Source organism: Plutella xylostella, chromosome 15, assembly GCF_932276165.1.
Source record: "Plutella xylostella chromosome 15, ilPluXylo3.1, whole genome shotgun sequence".
NCBI lineage: Eukaryota > Metazoa > Arthropoda > Insecta > Lepidoptera > Plutellidae > Plutella > Plutella xylostella.
Window position 1 is genome coordinate 3513110 of NC_063995.1, and position 23458 is coordinate 3536567.

A 23458-nucleotide genomic window follows, 5' to 3' on the forward strand; every position below is an offset into this window, starting at 1 on the left:
CGAGGAGTTCCTAAAATGTTGTTGTAAAATTATATTTTACGTTGAAAATGCTAATTATCACGATCACTCGACGGCGACTATCGACAGGGATTATTATGAAAGCTGAAGAATGCGACCTTTACCCGCTCGTATTCATGTTGATCGAACACTTGTTACGTAAAGTGCCCCAAATAACTTGCCAAAGACGAAATTAGACTTGCTGCACTTGCAACTAATTCACGAATCTTTTTACACATGCTTATGGATTTACGTAGGTAGGTAGCTTACGTGATTTAGCCATGGTTTAGCAGTTAAGTTAGCACTATTAAAGCCAGTTAAGTACTTTTAACTCATAAACATTAATTACTAATCAACAAATTGATTAGTAGATACCTATCAATATATCCTATCACTGTTGTAACGTAACCTACACTTTATTTATTTATTTTATACTTTATTGCTCCATTTACAATAGTAATAATGTACAATCAGGTGGACTTAATGCTAAAAGAATTTTCTGCCAGTCAACCTGCAGGAGGTATACAAGATCAAAAAGTACGGAAGCACTTTCAGAAATAAGGCCTATTATTTTTTAATAGAGTTTCGTTTTACCACACGGTAGGTACACACAATATTTATAAAACTGCACGGTAAGATCTAATCTCAGAAATTATCCTAAATAAATATTCTGAAAAACTTACCACATCGATCTATCCAACCCTCAGCGCGGCACGGGTACGGGATCACCACGGGACCCTCACACTTCACCTTCCTCATGTTGGCACTAGCTCACTGCACTGATCACTGATTACTCCATGGCCCATTCACAACACTGCACTGCGGTCGTACACACTGGTGGACACTGCCGAGGCTACTGGCTCCTCCGAGCGACGAACCACGCTTTCACCAACTGTCGATAAAAAGACAACTGCTTTAATGATTGGAAGAAATAGCAATATCAATGGAAAAGTTTAGTGTAGATGAATCTGTTAGAGGTCACTGAAACATAACTCGAAGCTCAGTGGATTAATATCATCAGTTCATTTGGTATTATTAATCGGTTGTAAGTAAGGATTAACTATACCTACCTGTAGTCACTGAACTTGAATATTTTTATAGCACCAAATAGGTAGGTAAACCAGTCTAAATCCAGTATGAATAACTTCTAACGGCCAGCGTCATAAATAAAAACTAATGCTAACTTTGATGGTAGTTGTACAGACAGATTCACATCTTGACTAAATAATAGCGATGAGTCCAAATAGGAAAATTCTTACTTTCTTAGTAAGTAAATAATGTGCTTAATGGTGAAGCGAGATAGAAGTAGGTAACCTAAGTATATTAACCAGAATAAAATATGTTTAACTTAATCTCGGTAGTCATGAATGAAGGAATGAGAATTCATGAAGTCATCAAAATAAAGATTTGTGTGTTATTTTTCAAAGACTTTTTATCATTTTCAGTCAAAGATGTATGAGACATGTAAAAACATTTTAAAAATAATATAAAATATCAATTGACAATAAAATATATTTTCAACGGATTTGTGTTTAAATAATTGTAAGTAATAGATTAACTACGGTCATTAACAAATTTAGGATCCATTTCCGTTTTCAGGACTTTAACTTTACTTACAGGTTTATAATGGGGCAGCGCTGTGATTGGCTGATTTGCCATTGAATAGGACTTAGTTCATGCTTAGATATAATTATTTACTCGAATGAGAAACTGGGCATTTTATTTTAATACTTACCAAGGTAGTTACAGACTTACTTAGGTAGAGTAGGGTAAGTGATAGGTACTTACTTATTTGGAATAAAGGGCTAAAACAATCCAGGGGGTTTGTTAAGTGGTTTAGGTTTTTTAAAGTAAGTAAGGTTAATAGGACATTAGATAAATTCATAAACAGAAAACTTTAAACTCACTTTTTATTTTGAGCTGTAGACCATAAAACATTCAATTTGTAATGTTTTATTGACAAGTCATAAACAGTTTTTATTAAAAAAAAACAGTAAAACTTTACACGTAGACCGCTAACTACACCGTAAACACAGTACCTAAACCTTCAGTAAACGCACGTAAACATTAGCTCGTTAGCCCGTCTAAACTTTCACGCACATCCACTACCCTCCGAAGCTTATAAAAAACTATAGAAGTAGCACGTCTATTCTATGTTGCTCAACTCAGTCCAATCTGTGAGTCGAGCCGAACAAGAATATCGGATATCTCGCTCTCTTCGGTATTGACCTGCCCACCTACCGCTATCGCGAATCGTGATAGACATTGTGGTACCTATTTCGTTAGATGCCTGCTGCCTGATTGATGTTTGCAAGTATTTAAAAGTCTTGCAAATCCTGAATTTAAAAAAAACCAGGCAGGTATCTGAATAAAAACTTTTTTTGGCGATACGGGTAGTTACGTCCGGGGGACTCATACAAATCTTGAATCATAGAATCTTTAGAATACTCCCCATATCATTTTGTCTATGGCTAACTTTTGACATTTTGCATGTAGAAAAAAAAACATTAGTCTATGATCCAAGATGGCGCTCAAAGCACTTGTCGGACAAAGTAAGTATTTTGATTCATAATTTTACGCAAAATAAGCCCTTTTTGATGTTAAAAGTAGTCTTTATTGATCAGAAAACAAGTTCACCAAATATTAAAACAAATACCACTTGCTTCATGTGTCTATTTCATAACTTTGAAATGTACTCTGAGAACCAACCAATCGATGACTAATTTATTGGCGTATATTACCGATTCTCCACTGCAGATTTATCCTCCTCCACATTATATTTCAAATAATATGAAAGAAATATGATAATAATTAGTTTATTATGCTATAACTACGTTATATTGTAAAGGGACATGTCCTATATAGCTCAGTAGACAATAGAGAGGGCGTACTGCCCTCTACTAGCTGCCATCTCACGGCGCAGAGAGTTTGTTTTTAATAAGGATAACAGTAAAGAACCTGAGTAGCTAAGAATATAACTATTTATATTCCTCTAATCAGATGATAACTGGAAAAATCCTTAGCAAAGGTTTACACCTAGGAAACATGTGATTGATTAGAAGAATCACAAAGGTCAGATGCTTCCTACATCTTTCACCTCTATCGCCAAAGTATGTGGTGGTGGTGGAACAGTAGTCCATACATAATCATTAATTAAATAATGTAACCATTAGCTTAAAAGGAAATCTAACCTGCCCCCAAGATAACCCACTAACCAATACCTGATTCTTCAAGCTTAGCTTCACCTTAAAAAAAATAACCTTTGTATGAGAAATCTGGAATTTAAAAAAATGCCTTAGATTATGTTGATAAAATGTAACTGCTTCCTGCATACAAAGTTTTATCCATGGTAGTTTTATAGAAGAGATTCTCCACTGATTAATACAAACTATATCATGTACACAATACTGTTTTTTTTTTACATTTTATGCAAACAGACTGTAGGATCTGTATTATTTACTAACTCCATGTAAATTTGATTGTTGCAGAGATTATGAATGAGGTGATCCGCTACCGCGGACCCAAGGGGAAGGAGTCCCAGCGCATAGAATGGCGGATCCTGATAGTGGACCAGCTGTCCATGCGCATGGTGTCCGCCTGCTGCAAGATGCACGACATCTCTGCAGAGGGGATCACCTGTAAGTTGACTGTGCAATATACATTACATTACATATAACATACAACACACCTCATTTTTAGAACCCTTCAAAATGAGGTAGGAAGTAGCAACCTGCTAGCTCACTTACACTTACAATGCCATCACTAAATATTACAATGAAATCATCACATATTCAGATTAACCATGCATAGACACAAAACTGCAGTTAATTTATTCAAAATAATAAAGATCCTTGCAGTATACTTACATCATCATGGTCATCCTCTAATCATCCACTGCTGGTAATAGGCCTCTCGTAAGGAGCACCAGAGTTGAAAGAAGACCTTCTTTATCCAGCCACAACTGGCAACTTGTCCAAGGTTGTCTGTCCAGCGGCCCCAGAGTGTGTCCTACACAATGCTATGCTCTACTTCAAATTCTTATATGTACATCCATCTAATATAATATGTTAATATTTTAGTGGTAGAAGACATCCACAAGAAAAGGGAGCCTCTCTGTACTATGGATGGGATCTACCTGATCACCCCGTGTGAGAAGTCGGTGCACGCACTCATCAATGACTTCTCAGTTGGAAACCGCATTATGTACAAGGCAGCCCATGTGTTTTTCACTGAAGGTATAGAATCTCTTATTTCTGTGCATAGTTTTCATATCAGTTTGCTTTTCTGTATTTAGTTGCTCAATTTTGCAATTTTTATTTCTCATTTTGCAGCTTGTCCAGATGCATTGTTTGATGAAATATCTCGTAGTCCAGTAGCTAAATATATCAAAACACTAAAGGAAATCTACATTGCTTTCATACCTTATGAACAACAGGTTTGTTTGTTTATTTATTTTTTATTTTGATAAGCTAAAACTATAATTAAGACAGCAAAAGTAAGAAAGTATTGCAATTTTATTGTTCTTATTTTATTAAATTCCACGCTGCTTTGGAACAGTATGCCCCGAGGAACTCTTTAATGAGATATGCAAGTCATCAGCGGCCCGGAAGATTAAAACCTTGAAGGAAATCAACATAGCCTTCTTGCCTTACGAGTGCCAGGTACATCATATGAGTTTATCAAAAATACTGTTATCCACGTCGCAAATGACATCATTATTTTTCTATGACTAAGATCTTGTCCTAGCTATTTACTTGGACACATTATGAAGATACCAGTCAAGCGCTTTAGAATTTTAATCTTATTATGATTCCTTACCTATTATACAAACAAAACAAGTGCATTGTTAACAAGTAGGCAAACGCAGGTTTTGTCTGGAGTTATTGATTGACCTTTGCGTTCACATTCAGACAGGTTGATGCCCTAGTTTGAACTGCAATTTAGATGTAATGTGTTAAATGGTCTGAGGAATTTTGTATTTGAATAGAAGACTTTCGACGGAAAATGTTTGCTACTGAATCACACAAGGATTTAGGATACTGACATAGTTTAGATTGCATTGTCTACTTATATTCTAAGTTAAAGTGATACTAAACTTCCTTTCATCATGGAGCATTGAATTCTTGTCTACTGCATGTTCCATCTCTTAACCCCTCACGTGTACGGCAGGTGTTCTCTCTGGACTCGCCGGACACGTTCCAGTGCATGTACAACCCGGCGCTGACGCAGACGCGCAACGCCAACATGGAGCGCATCGCCGAGCAGATCGCCACGCTGTGCGCCACGCTCGGCGAGTACCCCTCCGTGCGGTACCGCAGGTAACTACACTTGTCTCTCTTTCTCAGGCTTATATATTGTCATGTCCTTGTCCTTTCCCCAGATAGCTCTTAAGGTGATCACGATGATCAATCACCTGTTACGTCTCATACTGTAGCTAGGAAACGGCAAGCTGATGGCAAGACACACTTTTCAGAATGTCAATGCCCGCAATACGAGGATAATCCTAACTAATATTATAAATGCGAAAGTAACTGTGTCTGTCTGTCTGTCTGTTACTCTTTCACGCCAAAACTACTGAACGGATTTGAATGAAATTTGGTATACATACGGTCTAGACCCTGGGAAAGAACATAGGCTACTTTTTATCCCGGAATTCCCACGGGAAAACTTTTTAAGGCGAAGCAAAGCGCGCGGGAACAGCTAGTAAAATATAAGATTAGCTACACAAGTCACATGCGAGCGCACCAAGACTCTAAATACCTAAATCAGTCCCCGTGTGACCTAAATTAGTCGCCGTGTGACCTAAATCAGTCTCGGTGTGACCATATTATAATTTAATAAAGACACCCTACACACAAGAAACAAAATGTCAAACATTACATTCTACACGTTCCCATCCCGCCCAAACTTCCCCCAAAATCTAAATAACAAACATCACACTCCACAGCGACTGGGAGCGCAACGTGGAGCTAGCCCAGCTGATCCAGCAGAAGCTGGACGCGTACAAGGCGGACGAGCCGACCATGGGCGAGGGCCCGGAGAAGGCGCGCTCGCAGCTGCTGGTGCTGGACCGCGGCTTCGACTGCGTGTCGCCGCTGCTGCACGAGCTCACGCTGCAGGCCATGGCGTATGATCTGCTGCCGATTGAGAATGACGTGTACAGGTAAAAAATTTAGATTTATTCCCCAGTTTCACCATACTCTGTTAGATCATAACAAGGGATTAGTTGTTGACTTTTGACACATCCCTTGTTATGAACTAACCGAGTATGATGAAACCTGTTAGCTGTCTAAACCCGGATCCGTCCAAGACACAATACAATTTCCATTGTGTCTGATTTCATATCAAAGAAGCCATTAGTTACTAATATGGTTAACCGCCGTCTTTTCCTCGGTATCGATGAATAGAGAGAATGCTTTCTGCGAATCAATGAGTCAAGAATGTACTACCTTATTAAAAGTACTTACAGTAAATTAAAAACCCATACTGTACGCATTACGCTTTTGTACATAACTACAGTTATTGTACTGCGCTGTTTTAGATGCTTACCTACTAAATTAGTTTCATTTTTGCGAACAACATCGAATAAAGTATGTTCTCCCTACAGATACGACGCGTCGCAAGGCGGCCCCATGAAGGAGGTGCTGCTGGACGAGAACGACGAGCTGTGGGTGGAGCTGCGGCACCAGCACATCGCCGTCGTGTCCACCTCCGTCACCAAGAACCTCAAGAAGTTCAGCGACTCCAAGCGCATGGGTGGAGGTACGACGTCTTTACATAGATACATACATATTATTATGCTCACGACTGTAATCCCCAAAGGTGTAGTCAGAGGTGACTCGCCACTTTTAGTCATAAGTCGCGAGACGTATCGGCGTTTTTGAATGAGAGCACATGCACTTTAGGCTTCACGTCTTTACATAGATACATACATATTATTATGCTCACGACTGTAATCCCCAAAGGTGTAGTCAGAGGTGACTCGCCACTTTTAGTCATAAGTCGCGAGACGTATCGGCGTTTTTTAATGAGAACACATGCACAGGCTTCACATCTAGTAATCTAGATGTGCAGATTGTGCAGGTTTCCTCACGATGTTTTCCTTCACCGTACATCCGACGGTGGAGGTACTTGTCTTTTATATTCATAAACTGTGATAACACCTTCTATACATTTTCATATTTAGTGAGCTCATAGGAATATTGCGATGTCGTCATCATTGTAGCGTGCTGAGATAGTTAATTGCTTGCTTAACATATATTACGGTTACAGCCACTGTTGCAGCTACATTAGACTATGCTGTGTATTGTTGACGTCCTATTTTGTTTACTACATAATGTAGTTTTGACCTGAGTTCTTCAGAGACGTTCATTATCTAAAAAATAAAAACAACAACCAACTATAAAAACCACCATCCACAGGAGACAAGCAGTCCATGCGCGACCTCTCGCAGATGATCAAGAAGATGCCGCAGTACCAGAAGGAGCTGTCGAAGTACGCGACGCACCTGCGCCTCGCCGAGGACTGCATGAAGGCGTACCAGGGCTACGTCGACAAGCTGTGCAAGGTCGAACAGGTGTGTGCAGACAGAGATTTACTCCCAAATTCATAGACCGTATTTAGAACGTTGGCTTCGAAACACAGGAACTTTGAAACACCTTTTGTGTCAGTCAAAAAATCTAAATTCTTATTTCACAAGTGACAAAAATCTACAGTGCATATTTTCAGTATACAGCTAGCACGGGGTGAAAGACGCACACGATATAATGTGACAAACATTTGTCATGCTCAATGACATTGTGGGGCTTCGAGAAAGAGAGTGACGGAAAACATTTGCCATGTCTTATCGTGTGCGTCTTGCCCCCCATCATAATGCAGTCATTAAATCTATACCCACATTCATTACACTTTCAAAATTCTTTGATAGGCAATAAAGGAACACATGAAAAATACAATATAAAAATGTTCGGATATCCTTTAATTAATAAAATGAATTGTTTTGTAACAGGACCTCGCCATGGGCACCGACGCTGAGGGTGAGAAGATCAAGGATCACATGAGAAGCATTGTGCCTGTGCTGCTCGACCAGGTAAATTAACTTGTGTGAAACATGTCACTATAATATTACTTATATCATAATATCAGTCTGATGTAACAACGTATTTTGAATTTTGCTGAAGAAAGTAAAGATGTTAACGTATTTTATATTTAAATGATGATGATGAATCGTTTTCTTTCGCACATAATAATGCTAAAATCATAGTCCATTCCTAAACAGCGCTTTGGCAGATAAAATTATGCATTCGCCAGCATTATGCTACATTATTAGCGTGGCGTGGCCCTTCTTTACTCCACTGTCATCCGTCTCGGACCGCACTCTGCCAGCTTTTAGCGATTTACAAGATTTTTATTGTCTCTATAATCTATAGCTAAATAAATGTTTTTTTTTAATTCTCAGGCAGTGACCAACTACAACAAGATGCGCATCATCGCGCTGTACATAATGTCTAAGAACGGCATCTCGGAGGAGAACCTCAACAAGCTGGTGACGCACGCGCAGCTCGAGCCCTCCGACAAGCAGACGCTGCTCAACCTCGCCAACCTGGGGCTCAACGTCGTCATTGATGTAAGGATTGCTTTATAACGTTTTTGTCATAATAATATATTATGTCCGTGTTATCAAGTGAAAATGGTCGTTCGGAGCCTCTTTCTGAACAACTTTTCGAGCCCTAAGACAAGCAGACGCTGCTCAAACTCGCCTGGGGCTCAACGTCGTCATCGATGTGAGGATATGTTTTTTTATTAGATATCTATCTTGTTTTACATAGTTTTCCTGAAGGGCCCTAAGGGTTGCTGTACTGCATGTAAAATGCACAGTCGCTGGTCATAAAGTCAAATCATGAGACCATTCATAAATTTTACATTTATGGTGTTCCTGCACCTATTTTCTGCCATTTTTATGTTGCTCTCAGTGCAATGCCGAGTACCCACTAGGTGATTTGTATGCCCTAAGACAACAGATCTCAAGACTCAGAGAATGAAACTATTTTCTTTATACTTGTTGCTTTCACTTACTACATACAGAAGAATACCACAATAATGCTGCGTTTATCTTGATTATCAGGGCAATCGCAAGAAGCAGTACCAAGTGCCGAGGAAGGAGAGAATCACTGAACAAACCTACCAGATGTCTCGATGGACCCCAGTTGTCAAGGTCTGTAAAAAAATACACTCTTATGAGTAAAAATTACCTGAAACTGGTAACTCTTACAAATATCTATTAAACTTATATATCTTTTTAGGATATCATGGAAGATTCTATTGAGGATAAACTGGACCAACGCCACTTCCCATTCTTGGCTGGTCGCGCCCAGACTTCAGGATATCAAGCACCAACAAGGTATGAATACAAATAACTACATATATTCATAGGCTATAACTATTGCATTCTCAGTGTAGTTTTTAATTTCAACATGTCAACTGCATAAAGTTCTTTAATTTGTTCTGATCAATGTGTAGTCACAATGATCAGAACAAAGGGGTTTCCAAAAACGGATATGGTTTTCTTTTACTGCAGCCTTTTGTTTACATCAATGATCATTATGAAAAAATAACTTTATTTTTGTTTCAGTGTCCGCTACGGCCACTGGCACAAGGACAAAGCTCAGCAAACTGTCAAGAACGTGCCGCGGCTGATCGTCTTCATCGTTGGAGGTCAGTATTTTACGCTCGTTTAATAAATTGCTCTAATTACCGTCCATTTGATATACATTTTCTCGACTGCTGCTTGAAGATCTTTTCAGTTAAATTATGTTGTCGAGTTTCACATTCGTTTTAATTAGGTCTGACTGACAACTTTACCCTACATATTCTTCCGGCGCACACTGAGCCTGAGTCGACCACATAATTCTAACTAATCTGACTGGCTGATCCATTCACCACTGTGACAAGCCCGAGCCCACCACCACCAAATCACTAAGAAAAGGTTATTTGTGTACCCCAGCCAACAAAACAAATGTGTATACCTATATAATTTTCTGCAGGCGTGTCGTTCTCTGAGATCCGCTGCGCGTACGAGGTGACGGCGGCCGCCAAGAACTGGGAGGTGATCATCGGCTCCTCGCACATCCTCACGCCGGAGACCTTCCTGTCCGACCTCAGCTCGCTCACCGCCTAGGCGACACGTACGTCGCCACGTTTAACAACTTAATAAGAGAGGCATAGCGCAATAAGGTCTTTGCGCGTGCATAACGTTTTAAAATAATTATGTTTTTTTTTCTCTATCAAGCAAACAATTGTTGTTACCAAACAGAGCATACTTAAAATTGTAATTAGTAGAAAGGGAGAGCTCTTTGACTGCAGTGTTTTACGTTATGGAATCTGTCTCGAGATCCATGAGTTATTTATTTTAATGTGATATATTCTTAAGTTTTCTAGAAAAGCTAAACATTTTTTATTACTTAAAGCTCTTTTATGTTGAATAAGAAATTAAATTATTATTGTTGACGTTATTAAATTTTAAAGTTTCAATCAAGTTATCTTTGCTTCTAATAGTAAGTAGAAATCTAGATTTTAAGGCAAAGGTTTCAAGCATTTTAATATCATATAATAAAGATATGATACTATTAGCTTATCTTATTTGAATTGCCATTTATTATTTTATTCTATTAAAATATCTGCTACATGACTAAAGCAAAATTCTACTGGCCTTCAGATTGCCTTTAGTAGTATTATAATTTTATTTTAGATCTTGTAATCTTCAATCACAAAGTGCTGAAATGTTCTTATTGTGTAGATTTATATAAATAATTATATGAAAATGGCAATTATAAAAATATATATGTACTACTAAAGTAGTAAGTATTAAAATATTTGTAAGTCTTGCAAATATTATGCCTTTAGCATATGTGTGTTTAGCATTTAGGTTTGCTTTCGTCATCTGTTTAATGCCAAATGCTAGATCTTACGCTGTAGTGTAATAGAAGTGAATATCAGTCGAATATACATATACAAACATCCCAAATACTTGCATCTAAAGCTAAGTTTTTCGAAATTTTACTCAAGTATTTATTAATATTACTGTTTCGACCGGCATTATAAAATTGCATAATGACGACATAAATATGTATATGTAAGTCCGTATTTGTATAAAATATAATCTTAATATTTATTTTGTCTACATTCCAATGTCTATGTGTAGTCTGTATTTTAAACTCTCTTTGTCACAACAATTTTAATAATAATCATTCTAACTTTCAAGCACTACATTTCAACCAAACTGAAAGTTAAGAAAGTTCTACTAATGTAGGGATCATTTAGTGAATGTATAAATTTGTAGCTTTGAGAAGTTATTTCGCTATATTCCCAAAATAATTTTAATCCCAAGCATTATTACTACCCCATCTGCATCTAAGTGAGACAGAAAAATATGACCTGAAACATGAGTGTCTCACACCTTCATGCATTCTACCTGCACTAGTTCATGAAATATTGCCCACAAAAATATTTATCTTGTGAGTGTGTTTCAATAATAGCAAGCCAATTATTATTCTCAATGATTAGGATGGTAATTCAAATTTTAAAACCAACATTTAATAAATTACAATTGGCCGTAACTAGTTGATTCTTACTAATGTTGATGATACCGTGTACCTATGTATTCTATGATAATCAATCATGTTTGTGCAATTATGTAGATATAATGTTTGTTTAGACATACTTGTGTCAGTATTCAATCGTTAACATTTAATAAATTATTATAATGGTAAATCATGCCTTTTATTTCTTAAATTGTAAGTACCTACTAAAAATATGTGTGTATAAACACTGGCTTTTTGAAGGTATTTATGAGAAGACGGTCATATGATCAGGATAGGTATTAAAGTTCGTCTCATTTGTATTTGACAAAGCTATCTATTCATAGTTCATTAAACACTGTATTATTTTAATGTTATCGTTGTTTAATGTTTATTGTTGACCCAATGTTATCATTTCTCCGGCAAGTCTTGTGACTTTATTGTGATTTGTGGTGAAGTTTGGATATTGTCTCACAGTAAATTGAACCTTCGTTCAAGTCAAGTGTTACTTTATAAAGTTAGTTTTTTATAAACAAAATGACAAAAGACCTAGTTATCCTCGCTTACTCTGGTGGTTTGGATACCAGTTGCATTTTAAAATGGTAACTAACTGTTTTTCAGTTTACAATCATATTTAAGGATATGTTAACTTTTCAGTTAATAATTTTACTGTTTTCCATAGGCTCATTGAAAAAAATTATGATGTTATCTGTTATATGGCAAACATTGGTCAAAATGAAGATTTTGAAAAAGCAAAGCAAAAGGCGACGTCTATTGGTGCGAAAGATGTAAGTTTGATATTTTTTACGATTAAATAATGTGCAATCAGATGGACTGGCTACCGGGGATTTTCTGCGAGTCAACCAGATCTAATTAACAATTATTATGAGTACATCTTATTTCCAGGTGATAGTGGAAGACCTGCGCAAGGAGTTCGTGAGCAACTACATGCTACCTGGAGTGCAGATGGGGCTGGTGTACGAGGGCCGCTACTACCTGGGCACGTCGCTGGCGCGCCCCTGCATCTCCGTCGGCATCGTTAATGCCGCCAAGAAATATGGCGCTAAGTATGATCATAGTATTGCTACTGCGCCCGCTACATGGGTTCGTTATCGAGGGAGATAAACTCGTTTAATGCGCATGCCATCAATTACAGCGCCGTATTTATGGCGAGTCGCGATATAGTGACGTTTATCTACATCCATAACGAACCCGTGTAGCGGCAGCTGGTGTGGTCTTTATTCTGAAGGAAAATAATTTGAAATTAGTGCTGTCAATTTTTTTTTTACAAACATTGCACTTGTGATGAATTTATCTGAATCTGAATATAAGTTACATTAGGGTTAAGTCTGTCAGTACGAAAAGTAAAATAGCTAATATCTACCAATGTTTATTTAAGTATAATAATAATATAGGCACGCTTGAGCCACTGCCAATGTCTTGCTAAAGTTCATTGACCATGTCACATTGAATCACGGACTTATTTTCTGATAAGCCCAATTAAAACATAATGTTTACTATTATTATTTATAAGTTTCTGTTATAGATACATATCACATGGAGCTACGGGCAAAGGGAACGACCAAGTTAGATTTGAGCTCAGTGTATATTCACTGTGGCCGGAAGGCAAGGTAAACACATTACGTACCTAGGTAATAAATAATCCGGATTAGCCACTTGAAGGGATGTCCGTAGTACTCCGAAGCTCGAGTGTCAATTTTGATAGTTTATGCTAATGAAATATTAAATATTTGCGAAATCCTTAACAATGTTCCTAGCGGCTCTAGTGATCACGAAAATAATAAATGACAAATTGTTTGCAATTTTAAATTATCAAAACATACACTTGATTTACTAAGATGCCTTTTAAAAAATGCACATGAAGAAAACTTATACAGTTACTTACCTAATGAGCTGTCGAGGTTTATTTGACTCACCTTATCTATTTTCTAGACCTACCGTTTCTTAAATTATTATCATTTGAAAAGCACCGCTGGGTTGATTTTTTAATAGACATGCCATGTTTATCAACACTGATTCAGAGTAATATATGCCCTTGCATCAGGTGATAGCGCCGTGGCGAGAGCGCGAGTTCTTCACTCGGTTCCAGGGCCGCGCCGACCTCATTGAATACGCGAAGAAGGAAAATATCCCCGTTTCCGCCACGCCCAAGGAACCCTGGTCTACTGACGAGAACATCATGCATATAAGGTATACTTACCCTCATCACAACCCATCACGATCACGTCTCAACTGCTGGGGCGTGGGTCTCCTTCCAATGAAGGGAAGGGGTTTAGTCCTAGTCCCCAGGTATACCCTGTTGACCTTAAAATACCTTGAGAGAGCTAGACAGGATAAAATGTAATAAATCCATGTGACTTTTATTGATGCGTGAAACATGCTGTCATAAATATGAAAATATCGTACTCTTTATAATCTTCCAATCCAAAAATCATGACATACTACGCGTTATTAAACACAATCCTGAAATTTTCAGCTACGAATCAGGTGTGCTAGAAGATCCGGCCGCCATTCCTCCGCCCGGAATATTCAAAATAACACGAGATCTGAAACAAGCTGAAGACTACCCTAGCAACATCGATATCATCTTTGAGAAAGGTTTGTTATATTCATCTTTTATTTTTTGGTGCATTGTAAGATGTAACGTGAATTTCTAATACCTAACTTACCGACATAACTGTAAAATACAAGTTTTCTTTAAAACAGGTGGTTAGAGTAGTGACAAAGAGCAATGTAGGTACTATTACAATGTTTGTTTTCTTATACAGTCTGTAAGCCATCGAGATGCAATACGTTATTCTCAAATTTAAAACAATGATTGTTCTATGACTTTTGGAGATTATTAAAAAAATAAGTAGTCTTCAGAACCAATGTACCTACCTACTATCCCATACCTTTACCACCCTGTTGTCCGCCAGGTCTGCCGGTGTCGCTGCGCATCCCGAGCGGGCACGCCAAGTCGCTGGTCATCAGCGAGCCGCTGGCGCTCGTGGAGGCGCTCAACAAGCTGGGCGGCCAGCACGCCGTCGGGCGGATCGATATTGTCGAGAACAGGTTCCTTGGACTTAAGGTAAGCACATACGTACGTAAAAATATATAGGTGGTGTAAGTAGGTACGTAAATTAATTTTAACGAACAATACGTTATATTAAACCGGTCCTTCATCAGTAAAATAATGCGTGTGGGCTGGTAAACTGTTTTGTTATCCTATTAGATTGTTATTGCTAGCTACATTAGGCCAATGATAGAAGTAATGCGTAAATAGTTAACTCCTATTTGAGCTCACGCCAAGCTCACGCAGTATTGGTAATGGGGCCAGTGGCGCCATCTGCTTACAATGTTGTTCTTATTGTATGGTACCCCAGTAGTAGCCTTCACCGTTTCTTTATTCACAGTCGAGGGGTTTATACGAGACTCCAGCCGGCACAATTCTTCATTTGGCTCATCTTGATTTGGAAGCATATGCTCTCGACAGAGAAGTACTAAGGTAAAGTACATTTATATTGTATATCTTTTCTCGCTGATAGATAAGTCTCAATTTTTTTAAAGAAACACAATATATAATTACTTTTATATTTTTATTTCAGACTTAAAAAATATCTTCAAGATAGAATGGCCGATTTTGTGTACAACGGTTTTTGGTTCTCTCCTGAAGCCACCTACACGCGCAAGTGCCTGGAACTGTCGCAAGAATCCGTCACGGGGACGGTCACAGTTCAAATATACAAAGGAAATGGTTAGTAATAATGTAATCATTAAAATAAAAAGTGTGGTAGGTCGCAAACCATATCTCCGTTTTTGGATGAGTACCTACAATGCGCATAGGGTACACACAACTAGAATCTAGATACGCAGGTTTCCTCACGATGTTTTCCTTTCAATTACTTATTTCTAAATAATTCATCGGTACATGGCAGGATCCGAACTCACAGCCTCACGAATGAGAGCATATCCGTTACACTTACCTACCACCATGCCGTAACTACAAGTAGTGTGGCGGGCGTCTTGTCTATCTATATTAACGAAGTTTCCGTGGTGACATTCTACGCTTCCTACATGGCTCTTTTATTCTCCAAGCTCCAAGCCATACCTAATCTGTATTAAAATATATTTTTTTACTACAGTGGTGATCTTAGCCCGCACGAGCACGTCCAGCCTGTACAACAAGGAGCTGGTGTCGATGGACGTGGCCGGCGGCTTCTCTCCTGAAGACAGCACCGGATTCATCAACATAAACGCACTTCGCCTCAAAGAATACGCTCGTTTTAGTACACAGAGTGATAAATAAATACTGTTTCTTAATTAATACCTGCCTCATTTTATTTAAGAATAAATGTACGTTTGCCAGACTATAAAAGCTTGCACGCAACATCCAGTGCATAGAGTATATTATATCCAGCGTGATGTGAGGGAGTGTAAAAAAGCCGAAATCTATTTTTTTTGCATCTCCATAGAAAAATTCTTCGAGGATTGTTCAGATGTTCTCGTTAGAAAAGTAGATAGGCACATAAGTTCCTTGGTTCAGATTGACCCCCTCACTGAGGAAAAAAAATAAGACCCCTTTCCGCTTAGAATAGACAGCACTTTAGGAACACCCGTGCCTAGTAGGCTTAAGCCGGCGCCAGACATGTGATCAAAGTTTGAACACACTACAAAGTCGCGAAGTGTGGCACTGACATTTGCGTAGGTATTTGTGCAAAGTTTGAAGACATCTTTGTAGTTTGCCATGTCTTGTCGGTTTTTCCGCGCAAATCAAAGTAAACAAAGTTCAAAGTTTGTGCAGCCTGCCACACTTGTTGCAGTGTTTAGTATCGCGTGTGCAGTTGACCAGAGCAGTTGTATTTTGTTTGTGTGAGCGTCAATAATGGAGTGGAGTAATAACGCAGTTATACTAGAATTCATTGAGCTACTTCAAGCAGAACCCTCAATATGGAATCCGAAAATCAGGGATCTGGGGAATGACGCATAAATTAGAATAAAACAAAATTCTCCGTACCAGTTACAGTAGAATATCTTAATTTTTATTTGAATGTACTTATATAAAAATTAAAGGCACTCATATACAACAGAGTGACGGAGTCAACAAAATCGTCGTCCATTCGATCAGCGATCTTTGCGGTAACTGTGTCCGCAAAGCATTTGAAAACAAGTCTGGTAGATACTATTTGTGCACATAAAGTTTATTCAAAGTTTGGAAAAAGTGTGCTCAAACTTTGATCACTATGTCTGGCGCCAGCCTTAGAGTATCTAGTAGGGTAGGGTAGAAAAATTGTGCCTCTATTTTGCCTATGGTCAGAAAAATAAAGCACACACACACACTCACGCCTTGTACTAATGTACTCCTTTGCGGGGTAGGCAGAGGTGCATTGCTGCACCCACAGAAAAATAAGATATGCTAAATAAGCTAAGAAAATAAGTGAAAATAAGGCACAAAAATGTAGAAGGTCTATGGGCATCATTGAGGGCATCATAGACCTAATGGGCATAAATAAGGCCTTTCAACTCTTTTCTGCCGGCATCTGCCAGTATGTAATAAATGCCAGAAAACTACAGCTTGTCTTTGCCTCCCGAAGGAGTTATTATTCTGGGATATCTATTACTAACTACTACTACTAATTACTAAGAACTGGTTCTGGCAGACTTATCAGCGCTATATATATATACACACTTATATATGTAGCACATGCTGAGTCTGAACCATTTCGCTATCACTGTGCACGACATGGAGATTGGCAACCATAAAATATTGTTTATTTATTTCATGTATAAGCTGTGTACCTACCTAATTTGTATTGTTATGTGATTTTCCATGTTGTGTATTCTTGAAGGCGAATAAACTATTTCTTTCTTTCTTTCTTTCTTTACTAGTCTGTGCTGTATTCGCATCCACAGATCAGAAAAAATATAGATCTACTATCTATGGTCTATGGATGCATATCGTGTCAATGTCAAAATTGTGAAATGTCAATTTATTTTATTTAGCATTTTGTGTGTTTTGATTTTGCCTCGTCAATAAAATATCGAAAGAAAATAAAGTAAAACTGTAGATTGCAACCTCAGTAACTCAATATGCACAGGAATTTGCCCCAAAATAAAGAAGCATTGCTAAAATCTTATACGACACGGCTAAAAGAGGATGTAAAGAGCATGTTGGAAAACTTTGAAGGTGATTTTTTTGTATTTATTGAGAGGCTTGTTAGAGAATTAATCATTTTAGTATTTACTTAGTTTAAAACTACCTTATCTGTATTTAAAACTTGTGTTAAATTATATTTCAGAAATCATAAAACTTGCAAAAGGCGACAATGAATCTCAACTGAATCGGATGACACAAATTGAGCAAGATACTTTTGAAATGCAAGTCAGAGCTGCCAATATTGGTAAATAAAGAATTAGTTTTTTATTAATAAGTATTAGGTATTAATTACAAAGACTTTGTGTAAAATCTCATATACACATCTTTGTGTAATTTGATATGAATAAAGTTCCAATTCCTTTGCATCATCCCTTACTCATATTTTCTCTAACATATCAAACAAAGATTAAATGCCCTTTTATGTTTATTATTAATACTATTGTATTGCTCTTGTTGTAATGTGAGTTACTTTATAAGAAGCTTATAATTTATCATTCATTTTTGTTTCAGTGCGGGCTGGAGAATCACTAATGAAGTTGGTTTCAGACATCAAACAGTATTTAATATTAAATGATTTTCCTTCTGTTAATGAAGCTATCACACAAAACTCTAAATTGTTCCGAACAAAACAACAAGAATGTGACCAAAAACTGATGTCCCTTCGAGATGACATTGCAGCCGATTTGTATGACTTGGAAGATGAATACTTTACAAGCATTTATAAGTAATGGGTAGATTAGGCATAATTACTTTTAATTATTTACTAAATTAAATGTAAGAGCATCTATATGTGTTTTATTTTTTACATGCTCATGCTCATCCCTCAGTATTGTATTCAAATAATGTTCCTGTTTCGAGGTAAAACTCAGATGCACTAATGTCTTTCTCAAACTTATTAAATACCATTTTTGTCAGCTAAGTGAGGTAGATAGCTACCATACAATAATATATCCATACATAATAGGAATTTGAAGGTAAATAGGAACAAAAATTATGTTATTTTAAAATACTGTATACATTATTCATAGAAATAAAAAACATTAATAATGTCTGCATGTAAAACTAATAATGTTAGAAACACTGAAACAGATTCCTACTTCTAGAAACCTGCCATTCCTATTTTCTATGCACACATATGCCTCTGAGCCAAATATAGGAAACTGAAAAGCACTTTTGCAACCAAAAGATTTTATTTAATGATTAACTAAAATACATAATTCATCCTACATAAATATTTATTCGGATTTGGGAGTACAAAACTCATAGTGTGGTCCATTCCATGGGTACTGTTTGGCAGTTACAGGGCGACCAACTTTGTAGTCTTCCAAGAAGAAGAATAGGGCAAAAGAACCAGCAAGAGTGCCAAGAAACCATGTCCACTGGTGCAGCAGGGAGAAGCGGGGCCTCATGCTGATGTCATAGCGGTCCTCACCATATAATTCAGCACTCATATGAATCTGAAATCAAATGTTTTTATTAATTTCAATTGTATTGACTTCTAATTTAGCCGAAACACTATTATGTTATGAAGCAAAACTAAGCATTGGAAGTTAGTCTATTGTCCAAGAAGGCCAATGTAGCAGAGACTGTTTAAAAACTTACAGGTTCATTGAAGTTTCTTTTAAATTCTGGTGAATCATATGGGTAGTAGGGGTCTTTCGAGTCAGCTCCAATGTCTGGGAGCTTGGGGTAGTCACCATAACCCATATGCTCAGGATAAGGTTGGTATTCCTCAATGGTCAGCCCATATTTTTTAGCGGCGGCTGCTCGTTCTTCAGGAGTTTGAGGGTATGCACCAGGCTTATATTGGTAATTCCAATCTAAAAAAAAACAGAAAACATTGTGACGTAACTATCACAACGATAAAAGTAACCTTAATTTAGGGTTTTCCTTACGGTTTCTAGCGGCATTGCAGAAAATGCCTGCTGTCTTTCGCAGGCCTTGCGGGTTAGCAATAATGGCTTTTTTCACCAAAGCAAAAGCCATTTTTGTGGAAGGAAAAGGAAATTATCTATTTCTTGCCCTCTCCTCTCCTCTATTTTTGATTTTACTTTTGACAACTGTCAAACTCTTTAGAGAGTTCGTGGTTGCTCTGTGTTTCAACATTCACAGACAGTAAATTCAGCCGGCGGATTCATCACAGAATATTTTTAAATCTTTGTTCGAAGTGTCTATAGTGCCACAATCTTTTCTGTTCCGGTGACAGTATCGCTGTATTCGAATCCAGTGTGGCCGTCGATTAAATTTTGCCTATTTGTGGTTTAAAAGACAATGCATTTCTGCTATTACCTATTGTTATAATTTGGTACCTTCATAAGTATAGATAAATATAAATAAAGGGGCGATCGTAAATGAAAGAGGATTTAATAAAATATCAAAGGACATTGGGCGTTTTCTAAGGAAAATTTGTCCAAAGCGAACAAAAATAGAATTAGTTCTGATGAATAGGAGATTACATCGAAATTACAATGGTATAGGTACTATGTCTGTGGGTCGTGGGAATAAAGAGATAGATAGACTTAAAAAAACGATTCAGTTTAAATTTATTATTTATTTATTTATGAACACTTTATAAAGTAACAAAAACAACAGCATAACATTTAAAAGAAACAGACTATGTACAAAGGCTTATTGGTAAAAAGCAATTTCTTCCAGCCAACCCTTATTAGGTTGGGAGAAGATGTCATTAACGCTTTTAATTAATTTAACTATAGCACAATAAGATAATATAACACTGTCCAAGTACAGGACCACAAGACAAGACCTATCCAACTGCAACGTGGAGTGAGACAGGGGGATGTAATATCTCCGAAACTGTTCACCAATGCATTGGAAGATGTCTTTAAGACGTTGGACTGGAAAGGACATGGCATATGTATAAATGGCGAGTACATGTCACACCTCCGCTTCGCGGACGACATCGTTATTATGGCAGAATCTCTGCAGGAACTCAGCTGGATGCTAAGTGGCCTAAATGCTGCTTCCCGACGTGTAGGCCTCGGAATGAACTTGGATAAGACGAAAGTCATGTACAATGCTCACATCAAACCGGAGCCGGTCGCCGTTGGTGAGGCAACACTCGAAGTTGTGCAAGAATATGTCTACCTCGGGCAGACTATTCGGCTAGGCAGAAGCAACTTCGACAAGGAGGCTGCAAGGTGCATCCAACTGGGTTGGGCTGCATTCGGGAAACTTCGTCACATATTCTCCTCGGCCATTCCTCAGAGCCTGAAGACAAAAGTCTTCAACCAGTGCGTCCTGCCAGTGATGACGTATGGTACAGAGACGTGGACACTGACGGTAGGACTGGTCCACCGATTTAAAGTCGCTCAGCGTGCTATGGAGAGAGCTATGCTTGGGGTTTCTCTGATGGATCGTATCAGAAATGAGGTTATCCGTCAGAGGACTAAGGTTACAGACATAGCTGTCAAAATATGCAAGCTGATATGGCAGTGGGCTGGTCATATCTGCCGAAGAACCGATAACCCTTGGGGTAGACGAGTTCTCGAGTGGAGACCACGAACAGGCAAACGCAGCGTGGGACGCCCTCCTGCCCACTGGACTGACGACCTTAGGCGGGTGGCGGGTAGTGGTTGGATGAGGAAGGCCGAGGACCGAGTGTTGTGGCGCTCCTTGGGAGAGGCCTATGTCCAGCAGTGGATGATTATTGGCTGATGATGATGTATTCTTGATTGAATTCAATTCCATTTTCGAGGAGCCACCTCTGCATATCAGCCTTTTTGTTGTTTGTATTCGGGCATTTGTTGATGCAGATGCTATGGTACGGAGCGTTATCCATTACAACAATCGTCGGTTCTTTTAAATTGGGAATCAATTTTTCAATAGCTCACTTCTTGAAATTATTGCTATTCATTTCGTCGTGATAATCTCCACTTTTAGTGTTGGATTTAAAAACCAGTAAAGCGTTATCTACGAACCCAGTTTGTCCTCCGGCATGTACAATTATCCATCTGTTTCCTTTTGAAACTGGATTTAATACACCATCAATGTCATCACTTTGCCAGCAACGTCCAGCTGTATGAGATGAATGAATATATATGTTTCATCCAAATATATTACATTCTTTTTGTCACCGTTTTCCTTGTTTTTAATTTTTTGCATATAATTTGCCCTCCAAGCTGAAATATCATTGCGTTCTATTAGAACTTTTTTATTAGATTTTGTTTTCTTGTATCGAAAACCTATTTTATGCAGAAGTTTTCTTAAAACCTCACGGCTGCCTTTGAAATCAATATCTTCTCTCAGAATGTTAAGCAGTTTGGGAATGCTAGGAATCTCCTTTTTTTCCGAGTAAAATTCCTGAACTTTTCTTCTTATGACACCAAGATCAAAATCATCAACTTCAATCCTTCCTTTTGTTCTGTTTCTTTTCTTCCCGGGAGTAGAAATCTTTTCACCTGTCTCCTCAGCATGTTTCATTTCTTTAACTATTTTTCTAACCAATCTGTCACTCACACCTGTAATCAAATAAAAATAAAGATTATACTTTTCATCACGACCCATCCCGTCCCCACTGCTGAGGCACGGGTCTCTCGGGAAATATTGATAAAATTCCATGTGAGTAAGTATATGGGATATGGGTAAAATTATTCGTCATATTTGGCAACACTAACCTGTAGCCGCTGCAACTCGTTCTTCCAATTTTTCAAACGGAATTAAAGGCGCCTTATTACGTTTTTCTTCTTGCATAAAGCGTATACATCTAATATAACTTTTCTTGCATCACTTTTCAGCGCTTTTGGCATTATTTGAACCAGAAAACCACAAAATAAATTAAATTATGTAGCGTCAGCGTCTTTGAAGAAATTGACAAATCAAATGGATTTTCTCTTGTTTTTCACAATGACGTTGTTAGTTCCACAGTCGACCACCGGAACAGATAAGATTGTGGCACTATAGGTTGTGGCTAGTCGTGCCAAAGCATCTCCACACTGGGCTCGCTAGGTTGTAACTAGTCGTGCCAAAGCATCTCCACACTGGGCTCGCTGGGTTGTGACTAGGCGCGTAAACAGCCATTCGCTAGTCAACGAACCACTCAAATATGCTCCATATTGCAACTCAATAAAGTTAAATTTGTATTGTAAGTATATGACATGAACATGACACAAGTTGCTCTTCATTGAAAGAAGACCCGTGCCCCAGCAGTGCGGACGTGATGGGTCGCGATGAAACAGCTACCAGAGACCAGAGGACCTTTGTACACAATATTACGCTATTGTGGCAATATGTTTTCTATTGCATGAATATAAAGTAATTGTATTGTATATAACTAAGTACTGTACTTAAATTTGGTTTTCAGTAAGATAGATTTGGGTCGTTCGTTTATTTAGTGGGTCATTCTATTAAATTGTCTGTGGGGGTGTAAGACCTGGCTCTCTCAAGTGGAACCTTTGTGCATATCTCGAAGATCTAAACTGCCTTCCTAAGCTTTGACCATTTCCCACCACGCTGGTCCACTGCGGATTGGTGGGTTCACATATCTAGATGTGCTTAATTTAGATATTGGGGTTTCCTCACGATGTTTTCTTTCACATCCTACATGATTATCCCCGAATTTAATTCTACAAGAATAAACAACGTATAACATTCATAATATTATCTTTTACTTATAATAATAAAAATGAGTATATACAGGCCAATAAAGCCACACCCAAAAGACCAAGTTTGTAATTGTAATATTATTGTGAATGATCAGCGCTGTAAATAC

The 23458-nt window shown here is 38.0% G+C and overlaps 4 protein-coding genes across 5 annotated transcripts; 3 read left to right on the forward strand and 1 right to left on the reverse strand.

Moving 5' to 3' along the window:
- The first annotated feature begins 2456 nt into the window (after positions 1-2456).
- On the forward strand, positions 2457-11766 carry LOC105398613 (protein ROP). 2 transcript variants are annotated; one of them, XM_038108221.2, is made up of 14 exons: positions 2457-2549; positions 3486-3635; positions 4077-4232; positions 4329-4432; positions 5167-5315; positions 5945-6160; positions 6605-6759; positions 7419-7573; positions 8006-8086; positions 8456-8623; positions 9122-9211; positions 9300-9397; positions 9629-9711; positions 10041-11766. In XM_038108221.2, exons 1-14 carry the CDS (start codon positions 2522-2524, stop codon positions 10172-10174), a joined length of 1767 nt encoding a protein of 588 aa, XP_037964149.1. In that variant the 5' UTR covers positions 2457-2521; the 3' UTR covers positions 10175-11766. The 2 variants fall into 2 exon arrangements, with proteins under 2 accessions (XP_037964149.1, XP_037964150.1); XM_038108222.2 differs by lacking the exon at positions 4329-4432 and adding an exon at positions 4555-4658.
- Positions 11767-12014: 248 nt separating this feature from the next.
- On the forward strand, positions 12015-15900 carry LOC119691236 (argininosuccinate synthase). The gene is made up of 10 exons (XM_038108223.2): positions 12015-12175; positions 12256-12361; positions 12480-12640; positions 13120-13204; positions 13639-13784; positions 14071-14192; positions 14513-14664; positions 14990-15081; positions 15182-15330; positions 15719-15900. Exons 1-10 carry the CDS (start codon positions 12111-12113, stop codon positions 15880-15882), a joined length of 1242 nt encoding a protein of 413 aa, XP_037964151.2. The 5' UTR covers positions 12015-12110; the 3' UTR covers positions 15883-15900.
- A 1657-nt stretch (positions 15901-17557) lies between these two features.
- LOC119691234 (mediator of RNA polymerase II transcription subunit 22) lies at positions 17558-18515 on the forward strand. Its single transcript, XM_038108212.2, has 3 exons — positions 17558-17760; positions 17873-17974; positions 18241-18515. The coding sequence occupies exons 1-3, from the start codon at positions 17664-17666 to the stop codon at positions 18456-18458; spliced, it is 417 nt and encodes a 138-aa protein (XP_037964140.1). The 5' UTR covers positions 17558-17663; the 3' UTR covers positions 18459-18515.
- Positions 18516-18901: 386 nt separating this feature from the next.
- LOC119691233 (NADH dehydrogenase [ubiquinone] 1 beta subcomplex subunit 8, mitochondrial) lies at positions 18902-19802 on the reverse strand. Its single transcript, XM_038108211.2, has 3 exons — positions 19626-19802; positions 19333-19550; positions 18902-19187 (listed from the first exon to the last, which is right to left on the reverse strand). Exons 1-3 carry the CDS (start codon positions 19714-19716, stop codon positions 18966-18968), a joined length of 531 nt encoding a protein of 176 aa, XP_037964139.2. The 5' UTR covers positions 19717-19802; the 3' UTR covers positions 18902-18965.
- Positions 19803-23458: the final 3656 nt, after the last annotated feature.

Coding starts and splice junctions, on each gene's coding strand:
- LOC105398613 (XM_038108221.2), top strand. CDS start 2,522: ATGGCGCTCAAAGCACTTGTCGGACAAA. Junction 6,760..7,418: donor CTCCAAGCGCATGGGTGGAG/GTACGACGTCTT, acceptor CACCATCCACAG/GAGACAAGCAGTCCATGCGC. Junction 9,398..9,628: donor GGATATCAAGCACCAACAAG/GTATGAATACAA, acceptor TTTTTGTTTCAG/TGTCCGCTACGGCCACTGGC.
- LOC119691236 (XM_038108223.2), top strand. CDS start 12,111: ATGACAAAAGACCTAGTTATCCTCGCTTACTCTGGTGGTTTGGATACC. Junction 12,176..12,255: donor ACCAGTTGCATTTTAAAATG/GTAACTAACTGT, acceptor TGTTTTCCATAG/GCTCATTGAAAAAAATTATG. Junction 13,785..14,070: donor GAGAACATCATGCATATAAG/GTATACTTACCC, acceptor TGAAATTTTCAG/CTACGAATCAGGTGTGCTAG.
- LOC119691234 (XM_038108212.2), top strand. CDS start 17,664: ATGCACAGGAATTTGCCCCAAAATAAAGAAGCATTGCTAAAATCTTAT. Junction 17,761..17,872: donor CATGTTGGAAAACTTTGAAG/GTGATTTTTTTG, acceptor ATTATATTTCAG/AAATCATAAAACTTGCAAAA. Junction 17,975..18,240: donor AGTCAGAGCTGCCAATATTG/GTAAATAAAGAA, acceptor TTTTTGTTTCAG/TGCGGGCTGGAGAATCACTA.
- LOC119691233 (XM_038108211.2), bottom strand. CDS start 19,716: ATGGCTTTTGCTTTGGTGAAAAAAGCCATTATTGCTAACCCGCAAGGC. Junction 19,551..19,625: donor CTGCAATGCCGCTAGAAACC/GTAAGGAAAACC, acceptor GTTTTTTTTTAG/ATTGGAATTACCAATATAAG. Junction 19,188..19,332: donor AAAGAAACTTCAATGAACCT/GTAAGTTTTTAA, acceptor ATTTGATTTCAG/ATTCATATGAGTGCTGAATT.